The following is a 25,684-nucleotide window of genomic DNA, read 5'->3' as shown; positions in this document are numbered from 1 at the left end:
CGGCGCTGCACGCCTGTTTCCAGTTGTCAGAAAATTACAGCAGTACAAATTCTGCATATTACACTGGGCCACTGGATCCCAGATCATCGCAGAAATACCTGCCAGATCCAAGATTCTGTGGGGACCCCATCCCCCATTTTCTGCACAGAAAGTAATATATGAACTGGATTTTAGTAATTTGTTGACACTGAAGCTATATTGGGTTTGCCTGTGTCTGGGTTTGGGAAGCACATATATAGTGCTCGGGATGTGACCTCAGCACTTTGAACAATGGATTTATACAATTCTCAAAACTGGTTTACTTCAGAGTAAGGGTCTAGATTCAAAAGAGTTGACTGACCAACTTTCAAAGCAGTGGGGTAAACATTGTCACCCCTAATTGTACCAGTCAAGCAAAGTGGGCAAGCCCTACCCCTTCCAGGGAGGCCTGAGGAAGGCTTAGCTCTTTAGAGAGTTTGAGAGTAGACACAGAATGATCCCAAAGGTTCATGGTATGCCAAGCATGCCTTGCATTTACCAGATGTGTTTATGGAGCCCACTTCCAAGAAATATTTCAATAAATTGGGACAGCTGTGCATATTCGGTACATATGTTTTGAAGTCAGTTAATATAAATTGGGTGTGCACTTTGACATATCGTCTATAATTTTTTTAAATGTGTACATCAATCACTGTGTTACATAGATGTCACAGTCTTGGACCGTTGACACCACACCTATCCGTCATTGTAGGCAGACGTTTTAGGCTTAGACAACAGAGCTACCACTCGGGTGACTGAAACAGAATCCAGGATACACCAGTTTTCCAGGCTAGGGCCTCAGGCAGCAGCGTATTTGCAATCTGATAAAATGCTCCTTTACAGACCATGAAGAATTCTGTGAGTTATACAGTTAAAGGTAGAATTGTAAATGCCACCTGACAGCAAGTAAATAAAATAAGCCATAAGCTTCCCAAACTTATCCTGATCCTTTCTTCTTAAGTAAGCATTAAATGACAATTCTACAATCCATTGCGTTTGAGTTTTATATTTTGTTTGGATTTCTTGATACCATGGATTAGTGAAAGTGTAAATATATGCGTGCATTTTATATTTTGGAGGTATTTCAACAAATACTGATTTCAATTTCACCATTTCAAATGAGCAGAGAGACCTCATCTTTTCAAAATGTCCACCAAACAAAAATTCTTTGTTGCCTCAGTGCCAACGATTCAGATTGGTTGACAGGTGTAAAAAAGGGCCAGAGCTACAGCCTACACCATGAAATTGAGTGTGTACTTTACTAGAGAGCCTTTGCTGCTAGATCGGCAGTATTTGTAACTATGTATACATTGTTTACATTAAATTGAAATGCCTGTGCAATTGTTCATTTCTGTTTCTGTGTAGGATCTTGCCCGTTGGAAAACTCGTAGAAGGAGTGCGTCTCAGGACCTAATAAAAAAAGAGGAAGAAAGAAAGAAGATGGAGAAAGTGCTGAGTGGCGAGGATGCATTAAGCGAACGACGGAAAAGCATTAAGACCTACAGGGAAATTGTGGAAGAGAAGTACGTTGTTTGTGTTGCTATCTTCCCAAATTTCAAAACTATGTTGCATGGGCACCATGATAAACAACTTCACCACTCAAACTGCAGAAATTGCTTTGTAACTTAGGGGCTCATTATGATGGCGGCAGGATCGCCAACTCCGGGCCGGCGGTGGCCGTCCCTCCGCCATCTGACTCCCATTTCCCCCGCCACATTAGGATGGCGGGGGGAATCGCTTTGTGACGGCGGCAATCACAAAGATTGCCCTCCACGCTTCTGCCATAGGCAATCGTCACGATTGCCTGCAGAGCGGTCAGCATGGGTAAATTGGCAGCAGTGCCTAGCAAGCACTTCCCGCCAGATTACAATGCTGGCGCAGCCAGACTTTCCATGGCGGTGGAACCGCCACGGAAAGGCTGGTGGAGGCTGGGTTCGGGGGCCCGTTGCGGGCCCCCTCTGTGTGGGGGCAGGGTGTATGTGCACTACATTTCCATGCACAAGGTGGCAGGGACCGCATGGTGCCTGACACAACTGCGCATGGAAATGCACAACATGCTATTTCAAACACTGCAGCAGTGCTGCAGCTAGCAGCATCGTCCGCAATGTAAAATCACTGGATGCGACCTCCACGGTGGCGGTTGCATCGTGATGTGGAGTGCGGGACCGCCGCCTTACAGGTGGGCGGTCCTGTACCCGCTACGATGATGGGTGGACTCCAGTCCCTCGCCCCTTAAACCCCGTATGTATGTTCTGCATTGTGCATAGACCTAAAATCTGTTTAATTGAATTATCTATGTCATTAATTTTTAGTTTGTGACCTTTTTGTTTGTGCTCCTTACTACATTGCCAAAATTGTACAAATTCATACCAAATGTTGTGGTACAGCCTGCTTGAAACATGGGGCTGTAGTGTTTATTTTTCAAAATGCAAGTTTTATTTAAACATTGTTATTTAGAAAATCATCCTCAATTTATATTTAAATTACTCTCCCAATTTGTTTGAATCCGCCAAACATTTTAATGTTATGAAAGTTATTAAGACATTCTTGAGAAAGTAGTACAAGTACTTGAATGTCCATTACTGGTAAAGAAAACCATACATCGTCTGAAAGTAAATGCAGTGGTTTAAAACCCATCTAAATTACATTTGCTCAGTATGTTTCCATAATAGTGTGCAGATGTGATGCTTTGTCAACTTTTGTCAAATTTGTGAAAATTTCTTCTCAAGTAGAAAAATGTTCTAATTGAAAAATCTGATAAATTATATATTACTCAAAGTATGTAGAGTAAAGATCACATTTGGTTATGCTGCCACTTCATTTTTCCATATTATAATCTGTTATTCTGACTGTGTTCTACGTAGGGCATGGCCAAATGTTGCACTGTTTATTTACCTGGGTCAATATGATGTTTATTGTTTATATTGATCAATTTTATATTTAGTGCTGATAACACCCAGTGGTGGCAGAGTACTTTATCTAGTAGTGGTTGAGCAGTAGTAGTGGAAAACATCCAGTGCATTTGCATAGGTTGAACATAATAGTGAAACGAACCACACAAGCCGGTCTTAGTGTGCTAAGCATAATAAAAAGAAATACCATATCTACAAGGACAAATACTAAATAGAAAGATTCTGGCATTGGTGATTCGGTGAGGCAGTAGTGCAACTCAATGTTTGCTGTTAGTAGCCGGGAATAACATTGAAGGGAAGGATTTTCAACTTTTTAAAACTTTTTATACTAGATTTTCTCAATGGCTGGTGGAATAGAGTTCCACACAATGGGATTGCTTCTCAAGAAGAATTGCTGTTGGAGTGTTGTCTTCTTAAAGGCTAGCATTTTAAGAAAGCTGTCACAGTCCCCAAGGTGGTAATGACATCCTGAGTTGACCAGTTTGTGGTATGTGTGAGAAAGTGGGTTTTTATTTGGGGTGGATGGTAGCCCGCCACAAGTACTAATGTCACTATTCATGTTAGATCCTGTAAAGGTTTCAGCCATTTAAATCTGAGCTCAACCCTGGTGGCTGTGGCACAGTGCAGGCACGCTTAACTTAAAAAAAATGTGTACAGCATTTTGACGTACCAAAACAGTTTGAAAAAAAAAAGTCAAACACAACGTAATAAAAATACCACTCCAATTTATAAAAATAGAGGTTAATTTAAAAACTAAAATGACACCAAACTGCCAAAAATTCAATAATCGGACCTAGAGATAGGAATTTTAAAAGTTTAAATGAAAATAGCACCGAAAAGTGTTGTTCGCCGACTGCAGTCACGTGGTTGCGCTTGACCGGTATTCTCGGTGCAACTTAAGGCCAATTCTTATGGAGCGGTGGTCAGACACAGAAACCAGGGTTGTCCCAGTTGGAAGTTTTACCCTCTGACTTAGTCTCTGAAATGGAAGTAAAAAATCCTTAGTGGGGTAAGGTAGCAGGATGTGGACAAGAAGGGCTCCACAAGCCGGTTAGTGGTCGGAGGATAAAGCTGTTAATTTCAGTGAAGTTGTTGGCTTTTGGAAGGAAAGTTCTGGGTGGGAGAAATAAAAAAATTGCACCCAAGGAAGGTCCCTCATCGACCGGATACTTTTGACACCTATGCCCGGTAAAGATTTCTACATTCAGACTTACTTTTCTGAAGTTTGGATTCCTCCAGTGTTGCAAGGCGGAAAGCTGTAGTCTATGAAGGCTCCACAAGGCCAGATAGCTTCTCAGCAGCTTCCTGCTGAATCGGATTTGCTGCTGCGTAAAAGTTCAGAGTGGTAGCTACCTGAATCATTGACCCAGTGGCAATACACCTTTCTTAGATTGACTTGGTAGTTTTATCCCAGTCCTCCGGTAGCTCTTTGAGATAAAAAAGTTTTTCAGGATATTAGGAGAACACATTAACTCAGCCAAGGGTCCATTGGCTGCAGGAGCAGTACGTGGGGATCAAGACTCACTATAGGAGAAGTTACCAGGAGGGTTCAGGGCAGGTCCAGTTAGAACTGGTCAGCTGGACTCTTGAGGAAAAGAGCTTCTAGCAGCTTGTTGCGTCACTGTAGATTAACATGAGGTCAGTCAACTGACCACTGGAGTCCTCTTATTTGACCTAAGTACAAATGGGAGTCTGTGTCTCATGACCTCTCCCTAACCAATTTGAAAAAAGTTCTCAATAGTAACTACCCACATTGGCAGCACCTCCTATTTCTAAAGAACAGTGCCCCTCTACTTTAATTCCAACATGGCAGAACCTTTCTTCCACTGTGCAGAGCTTGTGTGTTTAACCTAGAGTTGTGGTCTTGGAAATGAGAAACCCCTTATGTGTGGCCCCTTAAAACCGGCTATGGGTCAGCTCCTCTTCCACTGGGATTTGTTACTGCTGACTAGGAGAAGAAAGGATGTGGCAAGCCCAAATGTTAGCTACATCTGTTTGTGATAGGGTAGGGCTCTTTGACTTGAGGTTCCTGGGTGCAGCCCAGATGCTTAGCCTATCAGAGGAACAGGAAACCTTCACATCCCCAGGGCCTTTGTCTCAGCTCTGGGAGCCGGTTCACACCTAATCAAGAGGCTATTCAGCTCCTTGATGATAGCTGGAAACTCATGCAAATGGGCTTGTAGAAGTTTTAGGCAGTTAAAAGGTGACTTTGTAAAAGTACCTTTTAAAAGATATTTATTGCAAATCTGACTTTACCAGTGAATTGGGCTTGGAATAAGTATTTTACAAGTCAAAGAATGAACTTTGTAGCTGGTTTCCAGGCGGAGGCATCAATATTGAATTTAATATATATTGTATCCAAAAGCCTTCCTATTGAGCAGCTAACCCTGCTACTGTGAAAATAGCTTTTAGGGCTTTGTCCCTGTGCATGTTTAAGATTAAACTTGCACATTCCTACCTTTAAATACAATGCACACCGACTTATGGCCACTTAAGGCCTGCTTAGAGGGCGACTTATTAATATTTTAAAAATGGGGTTAGGCTGGATAAAACTGGTTATTTTACATGTCAAATTTTCAATTTTAAACCTGTACAGACCGGCTACAGTGGTACGCATGCAGTAATGTTTTGCACTTTAACTCTAGTGGTGGCACAATGTGTGCAGCTGTCCACTAAGGCCATTTAACTTAAAGTTGCAAAAAACACAGTTGATGGACAGAATGCAGAACAATGTCTTACATTCACCCCAGTACAAAGATCTGGGCCTAAATCCATCGTTTTTTTGCACTCCACACCACCCTGGGTCAGACAATGGCTATATGCAAATCAGCCTTGACCCTGTGCCTCATGGGAACAGTCCAGCCCTAACTACCAAGCCAAGTCTTTCCTAGACCGGAATCAAGCATCCAAGGACCGGTTTCTGGCTATCAGCCTTCTTCAGCCTGGATAGCTTGACTCCAGTGATGTGGAGAGCCTGGGACTCACGTCTGAGCATACCCAGCCCACTCGGGGTGAAAATTGCAAAAAAACACAGTTGATGGACAGAATGCAGAACAAAGTCATGGATAGACTTTGTACCATATGCTAGTGACTTACAGGTAAGGTAAATATGCCTAAGGAGGAAGACGTTGCTAGCGGACACCGGTTCCTCGTGCGAGTGCTACATTTGGAGACTTCAGGAAGAGCGTGTGACTTGAGCCACCCCTGTGAACCATACGATTTGGAATTTATTTACTGTGTTGGGCGGACACACTGTAGAGATTAAGATTTCTCGAGACTTGAGCCGAGACGGTGGCACCTACCCCACCCTTCCGGGTGGGCTGTGGGTTGACCGAGTATATTTGCCCTAGATTTGGACAGGGCCGTGCAAATGAGAGTACCCATGTCCTGATGAAGCCTATATCATCTGGCTGAAACGCGACCGCGACTGCGTCGACACCTTTGGCTTTGAACGGAGTCCCTTAGTTCAATACAACAAAGATTTGATTTATTCATTGATGCACCTACACAAATATAGGTTGGGTATATGTGTTAACCCCCTGGTGCCTGTCTGTTGGGACTACCCTTTTTTGTATACTCCGTTAGATCGTAATAGGAGATACATTTGTAAATTGGTGTATATATATATATTTTTGTCTTGTATATATAATTCTATTCCTTAGGGTATATAAAAGTGTTTTTTGTATTATATATGTTGTAAATTTGTATAGATTGTACATGTGATGTGTTGTATATATAATGTTTTCTGTTGTGCCTCTCTGGCTGCCCGCCCATATATGTATATATGAATTTATGGATATGCTTCTTTGATTTAATTTACTATTCACAAGAAAATTAATTGTTTCTTGTTTGAGAAATAAAAGTGGATTGATCCCTTCAGTACCATTTTTTTCTATTTTTTTCATCCGTGGATGACTCCTGCTCAGGTACGGGAGGGTGAGGTGGGCAGAACCCCTAACCATTTTTTCTAGTAATTAGGAGTCAGAGCACATGCACTGGGGCCTGGTTAGCAGAATTCCAGTACCCAGAGTTGTAAAAACCAGCTGCATGAGTCCAAAACTATCGGTGATCATGCAATAAGTAATATTTTCCTGAAGTATGTATATGGCATTTTATATTCTGAATTTAGCCAAAAGGCACTGGTCAAAGACAATCAAAGTCAGCGAGTAAAAGGTGAAGACACTGGTTTGTAGACGGTTAATGCAATGTAATGTAGTGTTTAAAGATCTAAACTATATCCTAAAGTAGGACAGCATTGAGGCAGTTCTGATGGATATAGAGATGTTGTTCCACATCCTGGGTGTGTAGATGGAAATAATCTGTGGGGGCTTACTATATACAAGATAAACCAAAGAGTCACAAAGGAGACCGTTTCCTAAATTTTAGGAAGGTGCTCAGCACTTGCACACAATTTTACATTACAGGATTTCGACTGAGTGGGAAAGCATCCTTTATGGAAGAGGATGCTTTACGTACATAATAGTGTAATGCTTTTGTCATCAGCATCCTCTCCCCACCCTGGTAAGATGGTACCACCAGGGCGGATTCTACCTCCTCGAAGACTTGGCGGTAGGAGGGAATTTTAAAAAAAAACTAATTTTATTAACAAAACGACTAAGAAAAACATCAGGTGACATGCAGCTCTTGCAAGTTACATAATTACATTTCCATACATTCAAAATAATACCTACAAAATGTAGGTAATAGATCAAGGGGACACTTGCGCCTCCACTTCCTTGGAACACATCGGGGGCACACAAACATCTCCGCGGTTATGATTCCAAGCCTCCCAAACCTTCCACCATTTCACCGGACACTCCCTAGCCACATATACTGACCTCTACCTGAACATGCACCAATTCAGGTCCTTCTCTCACTTCTCGACCCAGGGCGGCTGGCAGGCACCCCATAACTGGGCTATATTCTCCTTAGCTATCATGCATGCCAACGTTACCCATTGCTTCCTATATGCAGTCATATCCGTGGGTTCCCAAACATTCGAAATACACCTGCGTGCCTCTGGCCGTATCTCCACCCCCAGCACATCTCGTAGCGTATTGTGAATCTTCTCCCAGTATGCCTGCATCTCAGAACAATGCCACAATATATGCATGAACGTTCCAAGCTCCCCACACCCCCTCCTATACTCCCCGCCCTCCGAGCGACCCATACGGACCAGATGGGGCCTTGTAACACATGACCTATGAAGAATCTTTAGTTGTACTAACCTAAGCCTCATCTGTATCGCTACCACCCGTGGGGAGGAGACCGCCTCCCGCCAGTCCTCATCATCCAACTCTATCCCATCCTCACCCCAGTGCATTCTTAAAAATACCATCGGATCCTCCATATGATTTATAAGCTTCTTATATATTAACTAGCAGCCCGCCCCGGAGTTGCCCGTGGGCAGAAGGGGGCTGGGGGCTGCATTTAGAGCATTTGTTTAGTCCCGGCCGGGCCCCCCGCCCTCCCGCCCCGACATTGCCTATACCGCTGCCCGCCCGCCAGCCTCCCTCCCGCCTCCCGCCTCTGCCTTACCTCAGCCGCGCTCCGGACTTAGCCCCCACTCCCGGGCCCCTGCCCGCCCCGACATTGCCCGGACCGCCTCGCCTTACCTGAGCCGCCGCGCCACTCCTCGCCGCACGTCACTCCTCGCCGCCACTCGTCACCGCTCCTCCCCGCCTGTCGTCATCACGCAGGTGTAGGTCGCGTTCAGCGCTACGTCGCGGCCGGCGCTTGTTTTAGGGGACTACTTTGTTTTTAAACTTTAATTTTTTAATTTACGTTTATTTTTTATTTTATGCAGCCTATGTCCATCTACACACCCGAGGATTACAACAATGTATTGGGTGTGTGGATTGGCGCTGTGGTTCCCGAGTTTACCTTGCCTAAAGGTTTCTGTTCTCTCTTTATAATAGTACTATAGATGAAATAGTCTTCTCAGGGAGGTGGCCGTCCAACACTCGGTCTGCGAGAGGGGAGGCATCGGGAAGCAACGTGTCCTTGGGGATGTTCGCGAGTGGGGCATGCCTGATCTGAAGGTAACGATAATGTTTGCGATCGTGAAGATGGTATTGTTGCTTGAGTGAACTAAATGTGTGGACTTAGATTTCCATAGGCTCCCCAACTTCTCCAAGCTCCACAACGTGGAGGTAAGTGTGAGCCTCCCCTCCCACTTGAGGTGACTATTTGCCACGTGCCACACCTGAACGGCATGAGCCGTTGGTCTCGCGAGGGGAAACCGACGAGGTCCAGCATAAAGCACTCTAGTGAAGTCGCCGCCCGGAACTTGCCAGCGGTCCATAGCATACCCCGGATCCATGGGGGGCCCGTATATAGCATGATTCACTCCAGCCAGCTGGGAGGCCCAGTAATATTTTCGTAAGTCCGGCAGGCCTACCCCCCCCCCCATCATACCAGGGAAGAGTGAGTTTAGAGAATGCTATGCGGGGCCTGTCGTCCCAAAGAAGCTGCCTCTGGAGGGCCTCTATCTCCCTGAAGTAGGATGCGGGTACAGAGTCCATTGTGTTCTGGACTGCATATAAAAACCGAGGAAGGGCCATCATCTTAAAAAGCACCGCCCTACCCACAAGGGAGAGCGGAAGCGCCTTCCAGCACGCCACATCCCCTTTAAATCGAGTCAAATGGGGGCCTAGATTGTTAGCATATCGTAGTTTCGGGTAAATGCCGAGGTACCTAAATCCTATTGGCTCAATCTGTATCGGTCAAGTCTGTGGAAGAACCGGTGGGTCACCCCTAAGAACGAAAAACACTGACTTCGACCAGTTTATAGCAGAGTACCTCCCAAAAATGGCAATCACTTCTAGAAAGCATATAAGAGATCCCCTCGGGTTGATGAGGTAAAGCAGGATATCGTCAGCGTATAGAGAAATGTTGTCCTCCCACTCCAACGTCCATCGTAAGCCGCGGATCTCCAGGTCCCACCGAACCCATGCCACCAAGGGCGCCAAGGCAAATAAGAGCGGGGACAGGGGACAACCCTGTCTCATGCCCCTGCCAAGAATAAAGTCAGTAGACTTTCGGTTGTTCACAACTACCCTCGCTAAGGGCTGCGCAAATAGGAGGCGTACCCAACTCACAAACTCTGGACCTAAACCCAGTTTCCCCAGTACTGCATATAGGTATGGCCACTCAACCCTATCAAATGCCATGGTGGCATCCAAAGATACCAATACCGCCGGCTCCTGGATCGTCGTGGTCCTACCTAGCACCCTGTGTAGCCGCCGCAAAAGGAGGGAATTCTTGAATTAACTACTGGACAAAGCAATATCTAGACAATCTAAAAATACCTTAGAGTTCCTCGGTTAGGATGTCGATGATGAAGCATGACACTAATATGCGTGTGAGCAACTCTATTCCATAAAGGATGGCTTTCCCAATTTAGGAAATTGTCTTTCTTGTGACTCTTTGGTTTATCTTGTGTATAGTAAGCCCCCATACCCTGTTGTGATACATTAGTTATTTGTCAGGGGGACGTAAGATCGATATCCTCCACCTCTCTATCTTGTGATGATGATAATAATACGTAAATGACGATCCTCCAGTCTCTGCAGATTACTTTATATGAGATTACTTTTTAATATGTTCTTGGCTACTAATTGCCCAGATGTCATGGTTGGCATCCAGACCCTCCTGCCCACTTTCAAAGCGAAGTACTCTATAACCAGGCAAGATCCTCCAGAGGTAATCACTCAGAAACTCCCTTTGACCGCTTTTCACCTGCTCATCAGTAGCTTAGAGCAGAACTAAAAACCCAATTTTTGTAATGTAATTTGTATAGATTTATACTACCTGCTATAAATAATGTTCATATCTGTCTGGATTGCCTCTTTTCATTAATCTGTACTGCTACTTTTCATTATTTCAATGTGTATTTCCAGAAATGTTCACTTAGTGTAAGAACAATGGTCTTGAAAACTGTGGGATTCTCTCTTCTTAAACACAAAATGCAGAGCCTTAGGGAACGTATAGAAGCTTGCTGTTTGAAGTGAGCCTGCCCTTCCTGTCGGAGGCATTCTGGGTCCAGGGTGTTACACAGTAAGCTTAATTGTCAGGCATTGACTATCTTAGAGTTTCATTTTGTTAAATTTAGGATTTTGGTGTCCATGACTAGCTGTGGTCTTTTGCCTTGTGTGTTTGCACTGAGGATGGATCCAAACAAAATGCAGGGTAGTCTGAAACAAGGTTGAATGGTCATTTTTCTTGTGTTTATTTCACAATTTTAAAGGGCATTTTTTACAGATGCACTCATGGTGATATAGGAGAAATGTAATGTAGAAAGTATGCACTGGATAGAATACCGGTCATATTTCAGATGGGAAGATGCTGATATATTGACTGCTAGTAAAGAAAACGTTATTGAATATTTTTCTACTGTTAAATCATGCTCCCATCAAATGATCAATTCTTTTATAGTGTACCTACTGCCAAGTACCTTGTACAGCGATACTCGCTAGAGGTTTAGCAGTTACAAGGTTAATGCTTTTTTCCCCTTTTACAGAGAACGTCGAGAAAAGGAGCTGCACGAAGCTTACAAGAATGCCAAGTCGCAAGAGGAGGCAGAGAAGATCCTCCAAAAGTACATTGAAAGATTCACTATAAGTGAAGCTGTTCTTGAGAGCTTACAGATGCCAAAAATTTTGGAAAGGCGCCATTCCGTCGAGCCAAGTAAACTTTCTCCCCCTGAGGATCCCAACCCACTAAAGTACTTAAGGCAGCAGTCGCTCCCAGTGACTGCTCCAAAATTTACGGCCACAGTTGAAGCAACAATTTCTCCTACCAGTGAATTGGAAGCAAAGTTTTCAACTGGGAGGACTTCTCCAACTAAAACTGCTATGTCAAAGGCAGTGCCTTTGCTGATGCCCAAGCCTTACTCACAACCCAAAACCACACATGTCCTAAAAACATTCAAGGTAAGAGGAACAATGTTCTGTAGAAACAGAAAATTATACTGTGTGAATTAGAAATGTGGTGCTCAACTGTGAAAAACTGCAGAAAAATAGTCAGCCGGTGGTAAAAGATGCAGAAAATGATCTTATTTTAAACTGCTATGTATTCCCTATCACACAAATCTTGTTAAACTGTTAAATGCTAACAAGTGTCAGGACAACAATTTGTGTGGTGGATTTTGTGATCATTGAGTCCCAATTAGGGCCGAGCAGAATTTATGGATTTTCACACAACGGAATTTTGCGGAGTTCCACCAACAAGTGGAAAATATGCCCTTCATGCTGCACACGCTGCAATTTAGCGTTGGTAGCACGAGCAGTGCTGAACAAAACAGCCCTAACTGCACCATGTGGTGCACAAGAGCACGCAGCCATCTGAGTAGATTTTGCTGCTAATCAAGAAGAAAATTTACTTGAGCGTCAGCAAATCTACAAGAAAAGCCACCCTCTGACCGCGACTGCCCTTGATAGAAACTCTCGCTATGGGACATCAAATTTCACTTGCGCTTGCCAGCTCGCATTTCTAGAGCTTCGCTGGAAAAAAAATCCACCACGCGGCTATTGTCAGAATTTGGGGGTATTGCAAGAGTAGTGCATAGCTGTCAAATTCCTCCAATCTGCTATCGGAATGAAACATTCTGCCCACCCTTATGCTCAACATGCTGCTTCCAATTGATCTATAGTGCCTACTCTAAAACTGTGGCAGCTTCAGAATTCCTTCTCTGGAACACAGCACCAAAGTGTAGAAATTATCAGCAATGTAAACGAAAAACCACTAAGCCAGAGAAACCTTTTTCCTAGCATTAAATGAAAACACCCCACAATATTTAGTTTACTTACATTCTGTTGTATTCTTATAATGAATAGGCAGGAAATTGTACTTGTATACTTTGAGCATAAAAGAGTCTACTCAGGCACATTATCCCTAAAATAAATAGCATTCTGAACTAGACTAAACAGAATCTTTATAATGAATGCTTCAGTAATCCGGTCTCTGGTTGTATGTAGGCTCTTTACACTCTGTGGAAGGCATGTTAATGTTTTAGTGCTTCCAATGAATCTTCTTGTGTAAGCAATGATGCTTCTAGTGTTGGGTGACATTGACCATTCACTACCAAAGGGCCTTACCAGGAGCAGGACACGCCGTAGTTCAGAAGAATGGAATAGAAGCTCACAGAGATAAATTGGTGCATATCTTTTTAGTAGCAAGTACCAATTGCTGAAAATATCACCAGTGTGCTGGTTGGAGTGCTTCCTTATACAAGGTCTAATTAGTAGAGGCTATACCATGCTAGGATCCTAAGATGAAAAAGATGTTGGTTTGCGATCTGTTTGTTTTCTCATTTCAGGTGAGGTTTTTTTTGTAATTATTGCCGTTTCACTTTCTACTCTAGTTGTGTACTCGCACACATTTAGATGTTTGGCTAAAAAACTGAACAAACGGGCTAAGTTTCATTGTAGGTGGGGAAACAGTAAATCCATATTTGCTGCTTGCAGAGCAGGTGCTGCTTTACAAAGCATGTCATCACCTGCAAAGTCCCCTTTCTGCAAGCAGGTTGCCTGGTACACTTGGACTTGATAGTCAGCAACTAAAGGTGAGATGTGCTCATGCACAGACTTTACACTGTCCCGTCACTAAAATAATATAGCAAGTGGTTCTTGACATCATGCAAAATCTCTAGTTAAGTTAGCATGAGGGTGCTGTCGTTTGCTGGAATTAAGTCCAGAAAGCACTAGTTCAGGCTTATATGAATGGATTGCATTTCACCTGCTCTGTACCCCGCCATAAATGATTTATATTATTGGAAATCAGTTTTAGTCCTGTTTACGTCAAGTCATCTAAAACCACTGCCCTCTGAAGAAGGTACTCTCTAATTCCCTAATCAATAAGACCACCAGGATGGTCTATACTTTCTAATTTTGCTAACATGGAACTCCTTATTTATGGGAATTGGAAATGATAATCGTGTACTTTACCTTCACAAAATGAGAGCTGAACTGCGTGTTTGGCTTAATGCCCTGAGATTTACTGCTACTGTAGTGTCTAGTGTCTTTTTCATCCACCAAGTAAAATGGAAGAGCATGATACGGTTATTCATGAAGTCTCTACTGCTGTATTGTGCTACTGGTCTAGCTATGCAGTCCTACTTGCTCCTGTGTACCTGCTATGAGGATTAGGGATAGATAGTGGAGGCAGCTGCGGCTTCTTTTCCCTTACCCACTGATGATGCCCTTCATTTTAAATTTTAACCACATTTTAACCCTTGTGGCTCTTGCTTGATTAGTCTCTTATAAACGAGTAATTCAGGCACTCTTAAATGTTAAGCATCTAGTTTGCAGCTGAGTCCAGGTCCTGCTTGATCACCTCGCTGTGATTGTGAACTTTCCTAGACTGGCTAACCTTGATCTTCAGAGGTGATGAGTTTTACTGTGCTGGCCTTTTAATAGCAACTCCGTGAACCATCTGCTTTCAAAAACAGGATATGGTACACCAAGAGCGGAAGCAGAATGCCAAGTCAATGCGTGTAGTGAACCTGTTTGTCTCAAGGATCCGTCTAACCGCAGAATCTTTGACTTTAGAATATTCCTATGTGACAGTCTGGAACCGTAGATTTTTCAAGCAATAGATATCGAGTGCTGCTGGTTGTGCGCTGTGTGGATCTGCAGCACCCTCGAATGGCCCAATTGTTATAAAGTGGAACCACATATAGGCACTGCCCCCACATGCTGAAGTGCATTCTTATCATTCCATACCCTTCAATGTGAATCCAGAGCTCTACTCCCAACTAGTCGGTATTCTGATGACTTAAAAAGTGTTTCTTCCCAGACAGGGTGCTAGGGAAGCAATGTCTCCCCCAAAAATGACAGGGTTCAAACTGTGCGATGATTGCAAGAAGCAGACCCCAAACATGCGTCTCTCTGGTCATGATTCAAAGTTGAGTGAGATGAGCACTTTGATGCAACTGAAGGCGATCAGAGACGATGAAGAAAAGCGATCTGTCACTGTGCATAAGAGAGGTTGCGCTCTAGCAATTGTCTTCCCTTTCACTCCAAGTCACAGGTATGCTCTTTCTTTAGATCATGAGGCAGACCCCATGCTAAATCTTGGTCCCACTTGAAGTTATCATGTAAGTTGAAATCCAAAGTGCTCCACAAGCGCAAGAAGGCGAGGTGGGGTTTGACTCCCTCTTGCAATTTGAAGTCAGGCAAGAAACCATGCAGCTGTCCTTCAGAGAGCTAAACGACTCTTGCATCGACTCACTCTGCTTCTCAATTGGTTCCGACACAGACTGAATTCCTTGGGCCTTTGTTGATCTTTCTGCAAATGGAGGTCATCAAAGTAGCCATGCTGCAGGTTTTTAAGATGATGCCAGATTCATCTGGAGCACTTTCAGGCCACAAGGATCTGTAGTTCTTCCTGGGCGCTGACTGTCCGTCTAGGACCCACTACCGGCCCCTTGCTAATTTCAGACCAAATCTCCACTGTGGTTTTGAGTTGAAGCCAATTTCTTCGGTGCTGCCACCGATGCACATGCTTGTTCCTCCTCTAACGCCAGTGTCCATCTCTGGACCGACATCTTCCCTCGCCAGAGATATGTTCTGTTATCAAATTACTGAGGCACAGCCAGTAAAAATGGAGCTGAATTCCCTGCCTATTCTATGACACCAGTACTTGTGACACCAGTACTTTTAGAGTCTGGAGACTCTCTTCAGCTCTGATTTGGACACAATACACGTTTCCCCAATGCCACCGACAACGAGGAGGCAGACAACTTACTCCCTCTCTCATTAAGACAATGAGGACCTTATTTGGAACTAGACAATGCAAGTGGGTTGGATACCTTTCCCGTCAATGAACTGGACTCCACACCTGGTCCAACAATGAAGAAAGCACTTCTTCTGCACTTATGGTGTGCAGAGCAATGGAGGTCCTTGACCTACAACCGCCCACTGTGGACACCAAGTCAGAATTGCTCACAGAAATGTACCAAACAACGAGGTTTGCAGCTGTCTGGGATTTGATATTTATTAATTACGAGGCTGCGGAAAAATATGTCAAAATGTATAACCTATTAAAGGAATCTTCACTCGTTTCAAAAACATGACATGAAATATTAAATGGCAATTTAAAAAACATCAAACCACAGGTGCAGTTCTTAAATAGTCCTTTTTCTGTTTCCAGCCTCGCTCTGAATTATACGTCGTGTAGCCAAGTGTTGCACTGGTCCTCTTTCACAGCTTCACTATATCCAGTCTTTTGGCCCACTAGACCCAGCATTGCAGCATGGTCGTTGAAGCACAGCAGATACATTGAGTGCTATTTCAGACACGCGATTCACTCTTGTTGGAGCTCCTCAAAAAAGCGCAGCACTGCTGGCGTGAAATTTGTCAAAATTTCACATTTTAAATAAATAGTGAGTACCTGTACAGTAATCACTTTCATCATCTTCCTCAGGTGTGCTACCATTCTTAAAAACAAACCATGTAAAGGAGAACTCAAAACCAAACATTTCGCTGCAGTGCTTGGCTGCCAATACTCCCCAGAGATATTTTCCCTGTTTTTCTAGTGCCACCTCTGTAAATAGCTCCTTACTCATCGTGGGAGCAAAACAGTGGTCTACCCTCTCACTTCCTTTTTATGGAGCGATGGGTTATTTTCAACCTTTAGACCTGTGGAACATATGTAGGGGTCTCCAACCAGTAGCTCGTTATCTACTGTAGCTCTTCAGCTACCTCTGAGTAGCTCACCTGTGTGCAGCCCAGCTTATTAAATTAAAAAGCTTTTGCATGGATACAACACTATTATATTGGTAACTCTCAATGCTTTTCATAGAACATAATTAGCTCTCAGTACAGAAAAGATTGGAGACCCCATTATGTCCACTTGTCCGACATGGCTTTAAAGTAGCAACAACTTGTGACTCTAGCTAGAAAGGTATTTCCCTTTCCCTTTTCCTTTAAATCTTTACTGCCAAATGGGATAACTAAGCATAATGGTGTAAAGTAGATTACATATAGTAAAATCATTATCAAAATAAATCCAAATACAGCAATGGTTGGCCCTCAGTTTTGTACTCTGCTGAAAAACCAGGTACATATGCGATGGCAAGTGTTCAGAATGAAGATGCAAAAATTTCTAGTTGAGGGTGTTACTCTAACAAGGGAAACTCAATTATCTTTTTCTACAAAAGATCCCCACCTTTAGTACGTCACTGTATTAGGTTCTGCCCTTCGGTGCTCAAAAATGCATGTCCAAGAACTTTGCCATGCCTAGCAACATCTTCCTGGTGTGACACACTATGGTTGTGGAGTTGGGGATCAGCCACACCTGTGGATCACTGTGCTTTAAACTACACTTAAATACAAATTGTAAAGTGTCTGCTAAGTGCATCTAGGTTTAAAATTGAGGAGTCACTGAATAGGTGTCCAAATCATGGTTTGTTCAAAAATGAGGAAATCATGTACTTCACTCTTCCAGTGAAGTAAAAGGTGAACTTTTTCATTCTATAATTTGATAAATATATTTTCAATGTGTGTCATGTAGGTTGATGGAAAAGTTAATATGAACGGTGAAGCCTTCAACGGGATAGAGGATGAGAATGAAAGCAGGTGTGCCTCGGCTGTATTTGCACCCTCGGTAAGCAGGTCACAGAAGTTTGAAGGGGTTGCCAGAGTTGAGAAACCCCAAGAGGAACTGAAGCCTGAGTCCACAACAATTGAGCTGAACCTACGGACACCAGTATCCCACCTTGTTTACAAAGAGGTGACGGTAAGATCAAAATACACATTGTTTTTGCTCCCACCCCCTCACAGGATATCTGTGTAGTTTGATAATTCGATTTTTATAGCCTCACAATTGATGACCTGCCTTCAGTAAAATAATAAGGTAGAATGAAACTAGTTTAGACTTGAACTACCATGAGGAGTCATAACTTTATTCTTCAGATATGCACCCTATACACACACACACTCTCACTCTCTTACTCTCTCCCCTTCTCACTCTTTCCCCTTACTGTACATATATGCTTTTATATTGCAGATCCGCATCTATGGTTCCCTCAACATTTCTTCTCTATCGCCCCACTAACCTTTGCCACATCAAGACCACTGCAACATATCCAGATCACATCCTTCTTCCGCATTCTCCATTATGGTTGCACACACTAATACCTTTAGATTCATTGATAGCACTAAATGGACTTCCCAATCTAGGCAACTGCATTAGATACCAAACCAGTAAATGTAAATTGTAAATGTAAATTGATGTTTGTATAGCGCACTACTCGCCCGCAAGGGTCTCAAGGCGCTTGTACGAATACCGCTGTGGAACCCCTCCTGGCTTTCCCTGTGAGGCGTCCACTCCTGGGCACCCCCAAGGTGGAGGTCAGGCATCCTTAGCGTTGTGGGGGCCGCTGTGGAGATTAAGCAAGCTATTGCCCAGAGTTGCAGATTGGGACTCCATGATTGGAATAGGCACCGAGGCGAGAATTATCAGGTCTGTGGAATTTTGAGCCCAAGACCCGCCGAGGCGGGGAATTGAACCCTGGTCCCGGGCTAGACCTCTGCATCAGGGTCTGCCGCTCTAACCATTGAGCCACACTTCTCCACCAGTGATAGCAATGTTCATATAAATGGAATTAACTTCATAGTAATACATTGTCATCTCCCTGAATTAAGAAGTATATCAAAATGAGGCCACAACTAGTTGAAATATATACAAATTAGGGTTTGCACTGTAAACTTGCAAGATATGCTGCACTAGCTTTATAGTTTTCACTGCAAATGAGTACTAGAGAACAGGCTGCTCAGCGCTACCTATCATACTGAATCGCAGGTGTACTTGGTGAGCCTGCATACTGATTCAGATGTTCCCCTATTCTGCATGCCGCAGAGTGCCATGGAGAGTGTACAAAGCCTGTAGTCCTAGGCACATTCTCTAAGAAGGGAAGTGTATCATGAGCTATACACTTCCCGTGTGGGAGAGTGGAATGGGCTAGGAGACCTTGTTCACATACTGCTCCCTCATTGTTGTGGGCTCTGTCTTGCCCTTAAAGCCAGGGTGGAACTAAGGCAGAAAATACGCTCAGGCACCAAAATAAGTGACCCTCATTACTGAAAGCAAAAAATGTGGTCTATGTTTTCAAATTGGGGCAGGCTTAAGAAAAAACAACACTTTATTGAATTTACAAACAAAATAATAGGTGACGTCATGCTCATGGCAGCAACACGGGACCCCTTGTTATACAAAGCACAACAACAGCACAGTAAAGCAACCCTGGAATGAAATATGCCATAATAACATTGACTTGCGCAGCAGGACCTTGACCTCACAACCCGTTCATAGACCAATAGTGTCGAGCCTACGGCAGTGAGCATTTGCGACATTGGATTAAGGTTTGTCTGGGCAGGGCTCGAGCTGAACACCCCTGAACTTGGCCCATTCTTTTCATGCTGTACAATGCTTCAGGGGACACCCCTTAGCTAGGTAAATCAGGTGCTCCAACCTTATGCAGTAATCCATGCCCTTAGCCCATGCCTCCACAGGGGGAGCCGTAGTATCCTTCCAGGCTCTTGCAATGTCTCTCTTGACAGCTGTTAATCCCAGTCAAAGTAATGCTTTCTGATACCTATTTCCCTCCTAAGTTGCCAGTGATATGATGAAGAATGAGTTTGGGTTCCCTGGGGATGGGCCAGCCCAATCATCATCTAATGGACCCAGATCTCCCTCCCAAGCCTTCTTCACACCCTCTATTGAGTCTGGCAAGTTGCACACAAGTATTTTATAAATCTCAGACAGTTGTGCACCTTCATGTCCATAAGCAGAAGTGTTGCCTCCACTAGGGAGAATTCAGGGATGGATTCCTCTGACTGTATATATGGGAGGAGTGTGTGGCGCAGTTGGAGGTAGCAAAATAACTGTGTGCGTTGTATATGGTATTCTACAATCAGATCCTGGAAAGACTTCAGCTACCAATTACGAGTCACATCCAACAGTGTAGAGATTCCTATTACTTCCCAAATAGAAAAACCGCTTTAGGCCGCAACGTTTGAGAGCCTAGTGCCCTGCCACAGCGGTGTCTCCGTCAGCCGGCCAGCCAAAACTATGGACTTTGTAGCCGCAGTACAGACCTCCAGCGCCACCCATGTGGAAGCCCGAAGCGTTCTCGACATGACCCCATCATAAAGGAGATGTGGAAGGTTCTGGCGACTCATTGCCCAACCCTCCACTACATATGCCGGATCATCGAATCCGTGAAACCACCACTCATTGACCACCAAATTGGGGAAGTTTTGAACTTTTATAGACACACTGTATGAGTGTTTTGCGAGGTATAAAAGACTGCATTGATTTGAGCTTGCTGCAGGGAATATTTGTTTTATTGTCAGGGAACTTAACAGTGAAAGACAGGCCAACAAGCAGCCAAAAAGCATCCCACACTAACCTGCCAGATCAACACTTCAGACACTGCCTTATTGCTATGTAGGTCAGTCTGACACTGCCTAGATTCCTCTCCCACATAACAAACAAGGCTTGGAGTCTTGAGGACAATGCAGCGTCATAATCCTTAGTACAGCAGCCAAGACCGGGGTGGCACAAACTCTTCCAGCCGCCCAGCTACTTTTCAAACACCTGTTCAAATCCGATACCCCGGGGTTCAGAATTTACAGGCGCCATAGTTCTCTCCTAGGATTTAAATTCTTCAAAATGGGCATGAGTGCTATTTCACCAGGTAAATATTAGCAAGTTTGACTTCCCAATATGTAGCTGGTGAAAATAGGAAGGGCAAAGACTTTACCCAGTAATAACTGGATGCAGAAAACATAGCAGTATTTGCACACAATGGGCTGTGAGGATCTTGGAACCATCCAGACCACTTGTAATCAGGGCCTAATACTATGCACCGAAGTTTGGTATTTCTAATGCATGTTCTATCCAAGCACATATAAAGTTTGTAATGCAATGGTAAATATAGTCTTCATTCTAGTGCCACATCGACTCCATTGTACCTTGAGTTTAGTTATGCTGGCCGATTCCCATTTCCTGCTGGGTTTATTTTCTATAGGGTTTGACAATATCTGTAAAGTATGTTTCTCCTGTAAAAGGAAAATACACAAGATGATGGACGGAATGTTGCACAATGGCAAAACAAGATCTGAGTTTAATCTATCGTTATTTTGCTCACCAAGCCACCCCAGTTCAGACATGGCCATATGCAAATCAGTCTTGACCCTGTGCCTCATGGGAACAGTCCAGCCCGAACTGCCAAGCTATGTCTTCCCTGGACCGGAATCAAGCATCGTAGGACCGGTTTCTGGCTATCAGCCGTCTTCAGCAAGGATAGCTTGACTCCAGTGGCGTAGTGAGCACGGGACCCACGTCTGGGCATACCCTTCCCACATAGGGTGAACAGCAAAATACACAAGATGATGGACGGAATGTTGCACAATCGCAAAACATTCACCCCCAGTCACAGATCTGAGTTTAATCCATCGTTTTTTGCTCACCAACCACCCCAGTTCAGACATGGCCATATGCAAATCAGTCTTGACCCTGTGCCTTTGGGAACAGTCCAGCCCGAACTGCCATGCCATGTCTTCCCTGGACCGGAATCAAGCATCCTAGGACCGGTTTCTGGCTATCAGCCGTCTTCAGCCAAGATAGCTTGACTCCAGTGGCGTAGTGAGCACAGGTCCCACGTCTGGGCATACCCTTCCCACATAGGGTGAACAGCAAAACACATAAGATGATGGACGGAATGTTGCACAATGGTAAAACATTTACCCCCAGTCACAGATCTGGGTTTAATCCATCGTTATTTTGCTCACCAACCACCCCAGTTCAGACATGGCCATATGCAAATCAGTCTTGACCCTGGGCCTATGGGAACAGTCCAGCCCGAACTGCCATGCCATGTCTTCCTTGGACCGGAATCAAGCTTCCTAGGATCGGTTTCTGGCTATCAGCCGTCTTCAGCCAGGATAGCTTGACTCAAGTGGCGTAGTGAGCGTGGGACCCACGTCTGGCATAATAGGTCCTGGGAATGTCATGAAATCAGTCAGCCAAGTCTATTCTTTCTCGAGTCTGATTAACCATCCACATTAGACACTTATTTCTTTTTAAGGTTATCACAAATCTTAGTGCATCGCCTTAGCTTTCTTGTGTTCTGTGTTACCATAGTGGTCATGTTTTCCAGGGTTGTGGTGGAATCAGGGATTTGATCCGTCATTTCCTTGTGGGAGGGATTTGTCTTGTTGAACCCCGACACTAGTCTGAACTATTACCGTGTATCTGTTTCGCTGGGCAAATAATTGAGCTATTTATTTTTGTAATTAGAGTTCTCCTTTTGTATGTACAGTGTTGAGGAAGACTTGTGGGATTTCATATCCCTTGAACGTCTATTAGCTCCTACGAGCTTTTCCTGTTTTTGTTGTACTTTTGCATCCACGGTGCGCACCTGTAACACAATGTGTGATTATGTTCATGTGCATTTTATGTGACTATCTCTCGAATGCTATGGGATAGATTTCAGTTGTGTTTGTGTGTATATTTCACACAGTGTTGTGTGTGTCACAGGCACCTATAGGCTGTTGTCTTCAAACCACTGTGGTCAAATATGGCAACAGAGGACATTTTGCAGCCATATGCATTTAAAAGAAACCTAGTTTATGGAAGAAAGGAGAAGGGTGATAAAGAAACTGAAATCCATTCTTGCCACCTGATGGTGTTGGTGCAAAAAGAAAGTAAGGATATGTAAGTGAACCGCTTGTTTGTGGTAAGACTCTTGGGTGAAGAAGTGTCTGTGATGGCGGATTTGGTTTCTTCCCCAGTGATAATTAGAGAATATGTCAATAACAAATTGCCGCATAAGGTCTGGACATTAGGTGTGCCAGAAAGTGTCTGATGCCTCGGGACACAGTACTCAGTACTTCAGGGCAAAGGCTTATTAGAGACAGAGTGTGGGTGATGACCGGCTGTATGTGACCGAAAAGGTAGTCCCAGTATTAGTATGGGAACAAACCTATCTAATAAAATTAAATCCATACACTCACAAGCAGGAGTTATTTCCTGTGGTGGAGAGTAGGTTCGGGGAATGGTAATTAACAGATTTATTAAGGGTTTTTGCAAGGAACTATGTTTGTTGAACTATCAACACGAGATTTGCCTCAAATATGAATTTGCAAAATTGAAGGGAAAAGTCAGAGGGATTCCAGTTTCTATTTGAACAGATTGAGGATGACGTTGAATCAAGTATGTGCCCAGGGTATAATCCATGGGGAGTTTTCCCCATGCTCTTCGATTTGCAACATATGAATTGCCCCTAGTGAATCATATAATAATAATATCAATCATGACGTGTGCATGTTGGTTGAGCTGCGTTCCAAACAATGCACATCCAAGTTGTTTGGGGATATGTGAAATTTCACTAAATCTTTCTTTCGTCTAGATTACGTTTTTAGCCTTGTGTTGTTTGGAAATCTTTCACTTTAATGTAGGCTGTGAGTAAGTTAAATTCCACAGTACTGAGCATTTGTTGGGTGTATATAATCTTTTGCAGCTGGATTCATTGCTAACTGGATCCATTCTACAACGATGACTGCTGTTTTTGAGGCATGTTCTTCCCTTTTCTCTTTGGTTCTGTGCACTTGACACTCGTCAGTGCTTGCTTCAAATGTGGTTGCCACCTTCATTCCAATAGACATGCCAGGTCTATTAATGGACGTCATGCTATCGCAAGACTTCATGTCCTCGAGATAAAACAAGTTACTTACCTGTAGACTGTGGGTCACCAGTATTGATCTCTTTCATAGATTCACATGCTTGTATCTTCCCCGTTGTCATGGTGGGAGTCTCGCAGTAGTAAGAAAATTAGTAGTATAAAAGTACATTAGAAACTACCAAAAAGAAAGGAAGACTTTAACATTCGTCAGCAACTTTATGTAGGTCCAAACTTGGACCAATCAGAGACAAGCCCTAGACCTCAACTCCCCAGCAGAGCCACCACACCTCAGATTTCCCGCACTAGTGTGTTAAGGTTAATAGTAGCATGAGGTAAGAAGTGGCAAGTCTAGACGGGGAGGAGGAAGGGCCGCATGTGAATCTATCAAAGATATCAATACTGGAGAACAAGTGTATAGGTAAGTACCTTGTTTTTTCTCCAGTATTGAATCTTTCATCGATTCGCATGATTGTATTAGAGTAGTCCATTAAAGATAATGGGGTAATCCAGTAACCCTCAGAACCTGGGTATGTACACCAAAGCGAAAGTGGTTCTCTCGGGTAGCTCAAATCATTTGCACAATGTATTAGATACATGTACGAAAATGCATTAGTCATATAACCAGGTGACACATAAAGAAGGACAACTTATATATGCAAAAAAATGAGCCAGACCGGGGAGGCGATTCTTGGATTCATCACTGCAGGAACAGGTCACCATCCCATGCCGCACGAGCAGGATGAGGACGTCCCTTCTAAATCGTTCACAATTATATTGATCGCATTGACGACTTCAGAATAATTACTCCCACCGGCTGGTGAAGACCTTGTTTAAGTTGTAGTTCAGGCCACAATCCGCGGATGTGAGTCGGAGGTGTTGGCTGACACCTCTCTGCATGTGTCTCCAAGTTGGATACCCATAAATTAGGACCCAAAAGCGCTAGCTATCACTTGTTGCTTCCCCCCCTGTCCTGATGAAGACCTGCCCCTGTTGCCTAATAAGCTGCACAGTCATTAGGGGTCGAAACGCCAAGGTTACTGTCTCTATTACTCAACACAATTTCCCAAACTCGAACATGAAATCTTGCCTACGTTGGGACTTATGCATTGAGTCTTGGACTTCACATGATAAATATCCCCCTGCGTCATGTATATGTTATTTATGTCACTTTTGAACATCACCTAGTCACGTACCATTATCAGTCACTAACTGTACACTATAGTTAATTGTTTCTCCGCCGTATGTGTTTTTATGTCACAGACAAACATTTCATTGATTTGCCTATGTAAATGCTAAGTAAAGAAACTCATTATTTTGCATACATAAGTTGTCCTTCTTTATGTGTCACCTGGTTATATGACTAATGCATTTTCCTACATGTATCAATACATTGTGCAAATGATTTGAGCTACCCGACAGAACCACTTTCGCTTCAGTGTATCAGACTAGTCAGCAGCACCATTCCTTTAATCATTGCGAAGAGGCAAAGTCACCTTCGTATGCACTGTGAACGAACATATAACTAAAATATCTATAGTGACCAGAATTCAGTAAAATAAACAATTATCTAAGTAACATATATTGTCATACCCAAGTAAAAAACTATATATATATATATATATACACACTGAAAAAACCATAGGTTTCACACCAGTTATAGTTAGCTGGAAATTTTACTGACATAAAACCATTGAAATTCCCACGTTATAGTTAGTTGGACTCACTATAACTTGCGCGTGTAATGCACTGCTGATGACATCACATATTACATCACTCATGACATGGTCAGTGACATCACTCATGACATCACTGATGACACCATCCTTGTGACAGAGAGACTGACCTCCTTTCACTGTAAAGTAACCCTTGAAACACATATTGAAAAGTAAAAACTAACATTTTCCAAAAAAAAGTGGTGATACCCATACCCCCGCGGGGTCAGGGGGGTCTACTCTGCCCCCTAATGGTCTTTTCCCCCTTTGTTTTGGCCACCTCTTGTCTCGATCACACCGAGACACAAGATGGCGGCCGCTCCGGACCGTTTGGCTCTCGGGTGTCTGTAAAC

The 25,684-nt window shown here is 43.6% G+C and overlaps 1 protein-coding gene across 7 annotated transcripts in view; it reads left to right on the top strand.

The window, feature by feature from the left end:
• The window catches only part of LIMCH1 (LIM and calponin homology domains 1), an 892,718-nt gene that overhangs the window by 654,106 nt on the left and 212,928 nt on the right, over nt 1–25,684 (top strand). For all 7 annotated transcript variants that reach the window (XM_086962709.1, XM_086962710.1, XM_086962708.1 and 4 more), the window contains 3 exons: nt 1,384–1,541; nt 11,452–11,863; nt 17,445–17,669. In XM_086962709.1, coding sequence (XP_086818835.1) covers nt 1,384–1,541; nt 11,452–11,863; nt 17,445–17,669 — 795 coding nt within the window. The remainder of the gene's footprint in view (nt 1–1,383; nt 1,542–11,451; nt 11,864–17,444; nt 17,670–25,684) is intronic.

This window comes from Lissotriton vulgaris, chromosome 3_1, assembly GCF_964263255.1.
Source record: "Lissotriton vulgaris chromosome 3_1, aLisVul1.2, whole genome shotgun sequence".
In the NCBI taxonomy this organism is placed as follows: domain Eukaryota; kingdom Metazoa; phylum Chordata; class Amphibia; order Caudata; family Salamandridae; genus Lissotriton; species Lissotriton vulgaris.
This window is presented reverse-complemented; position numbering and strand designations above follow the sequence as displayed.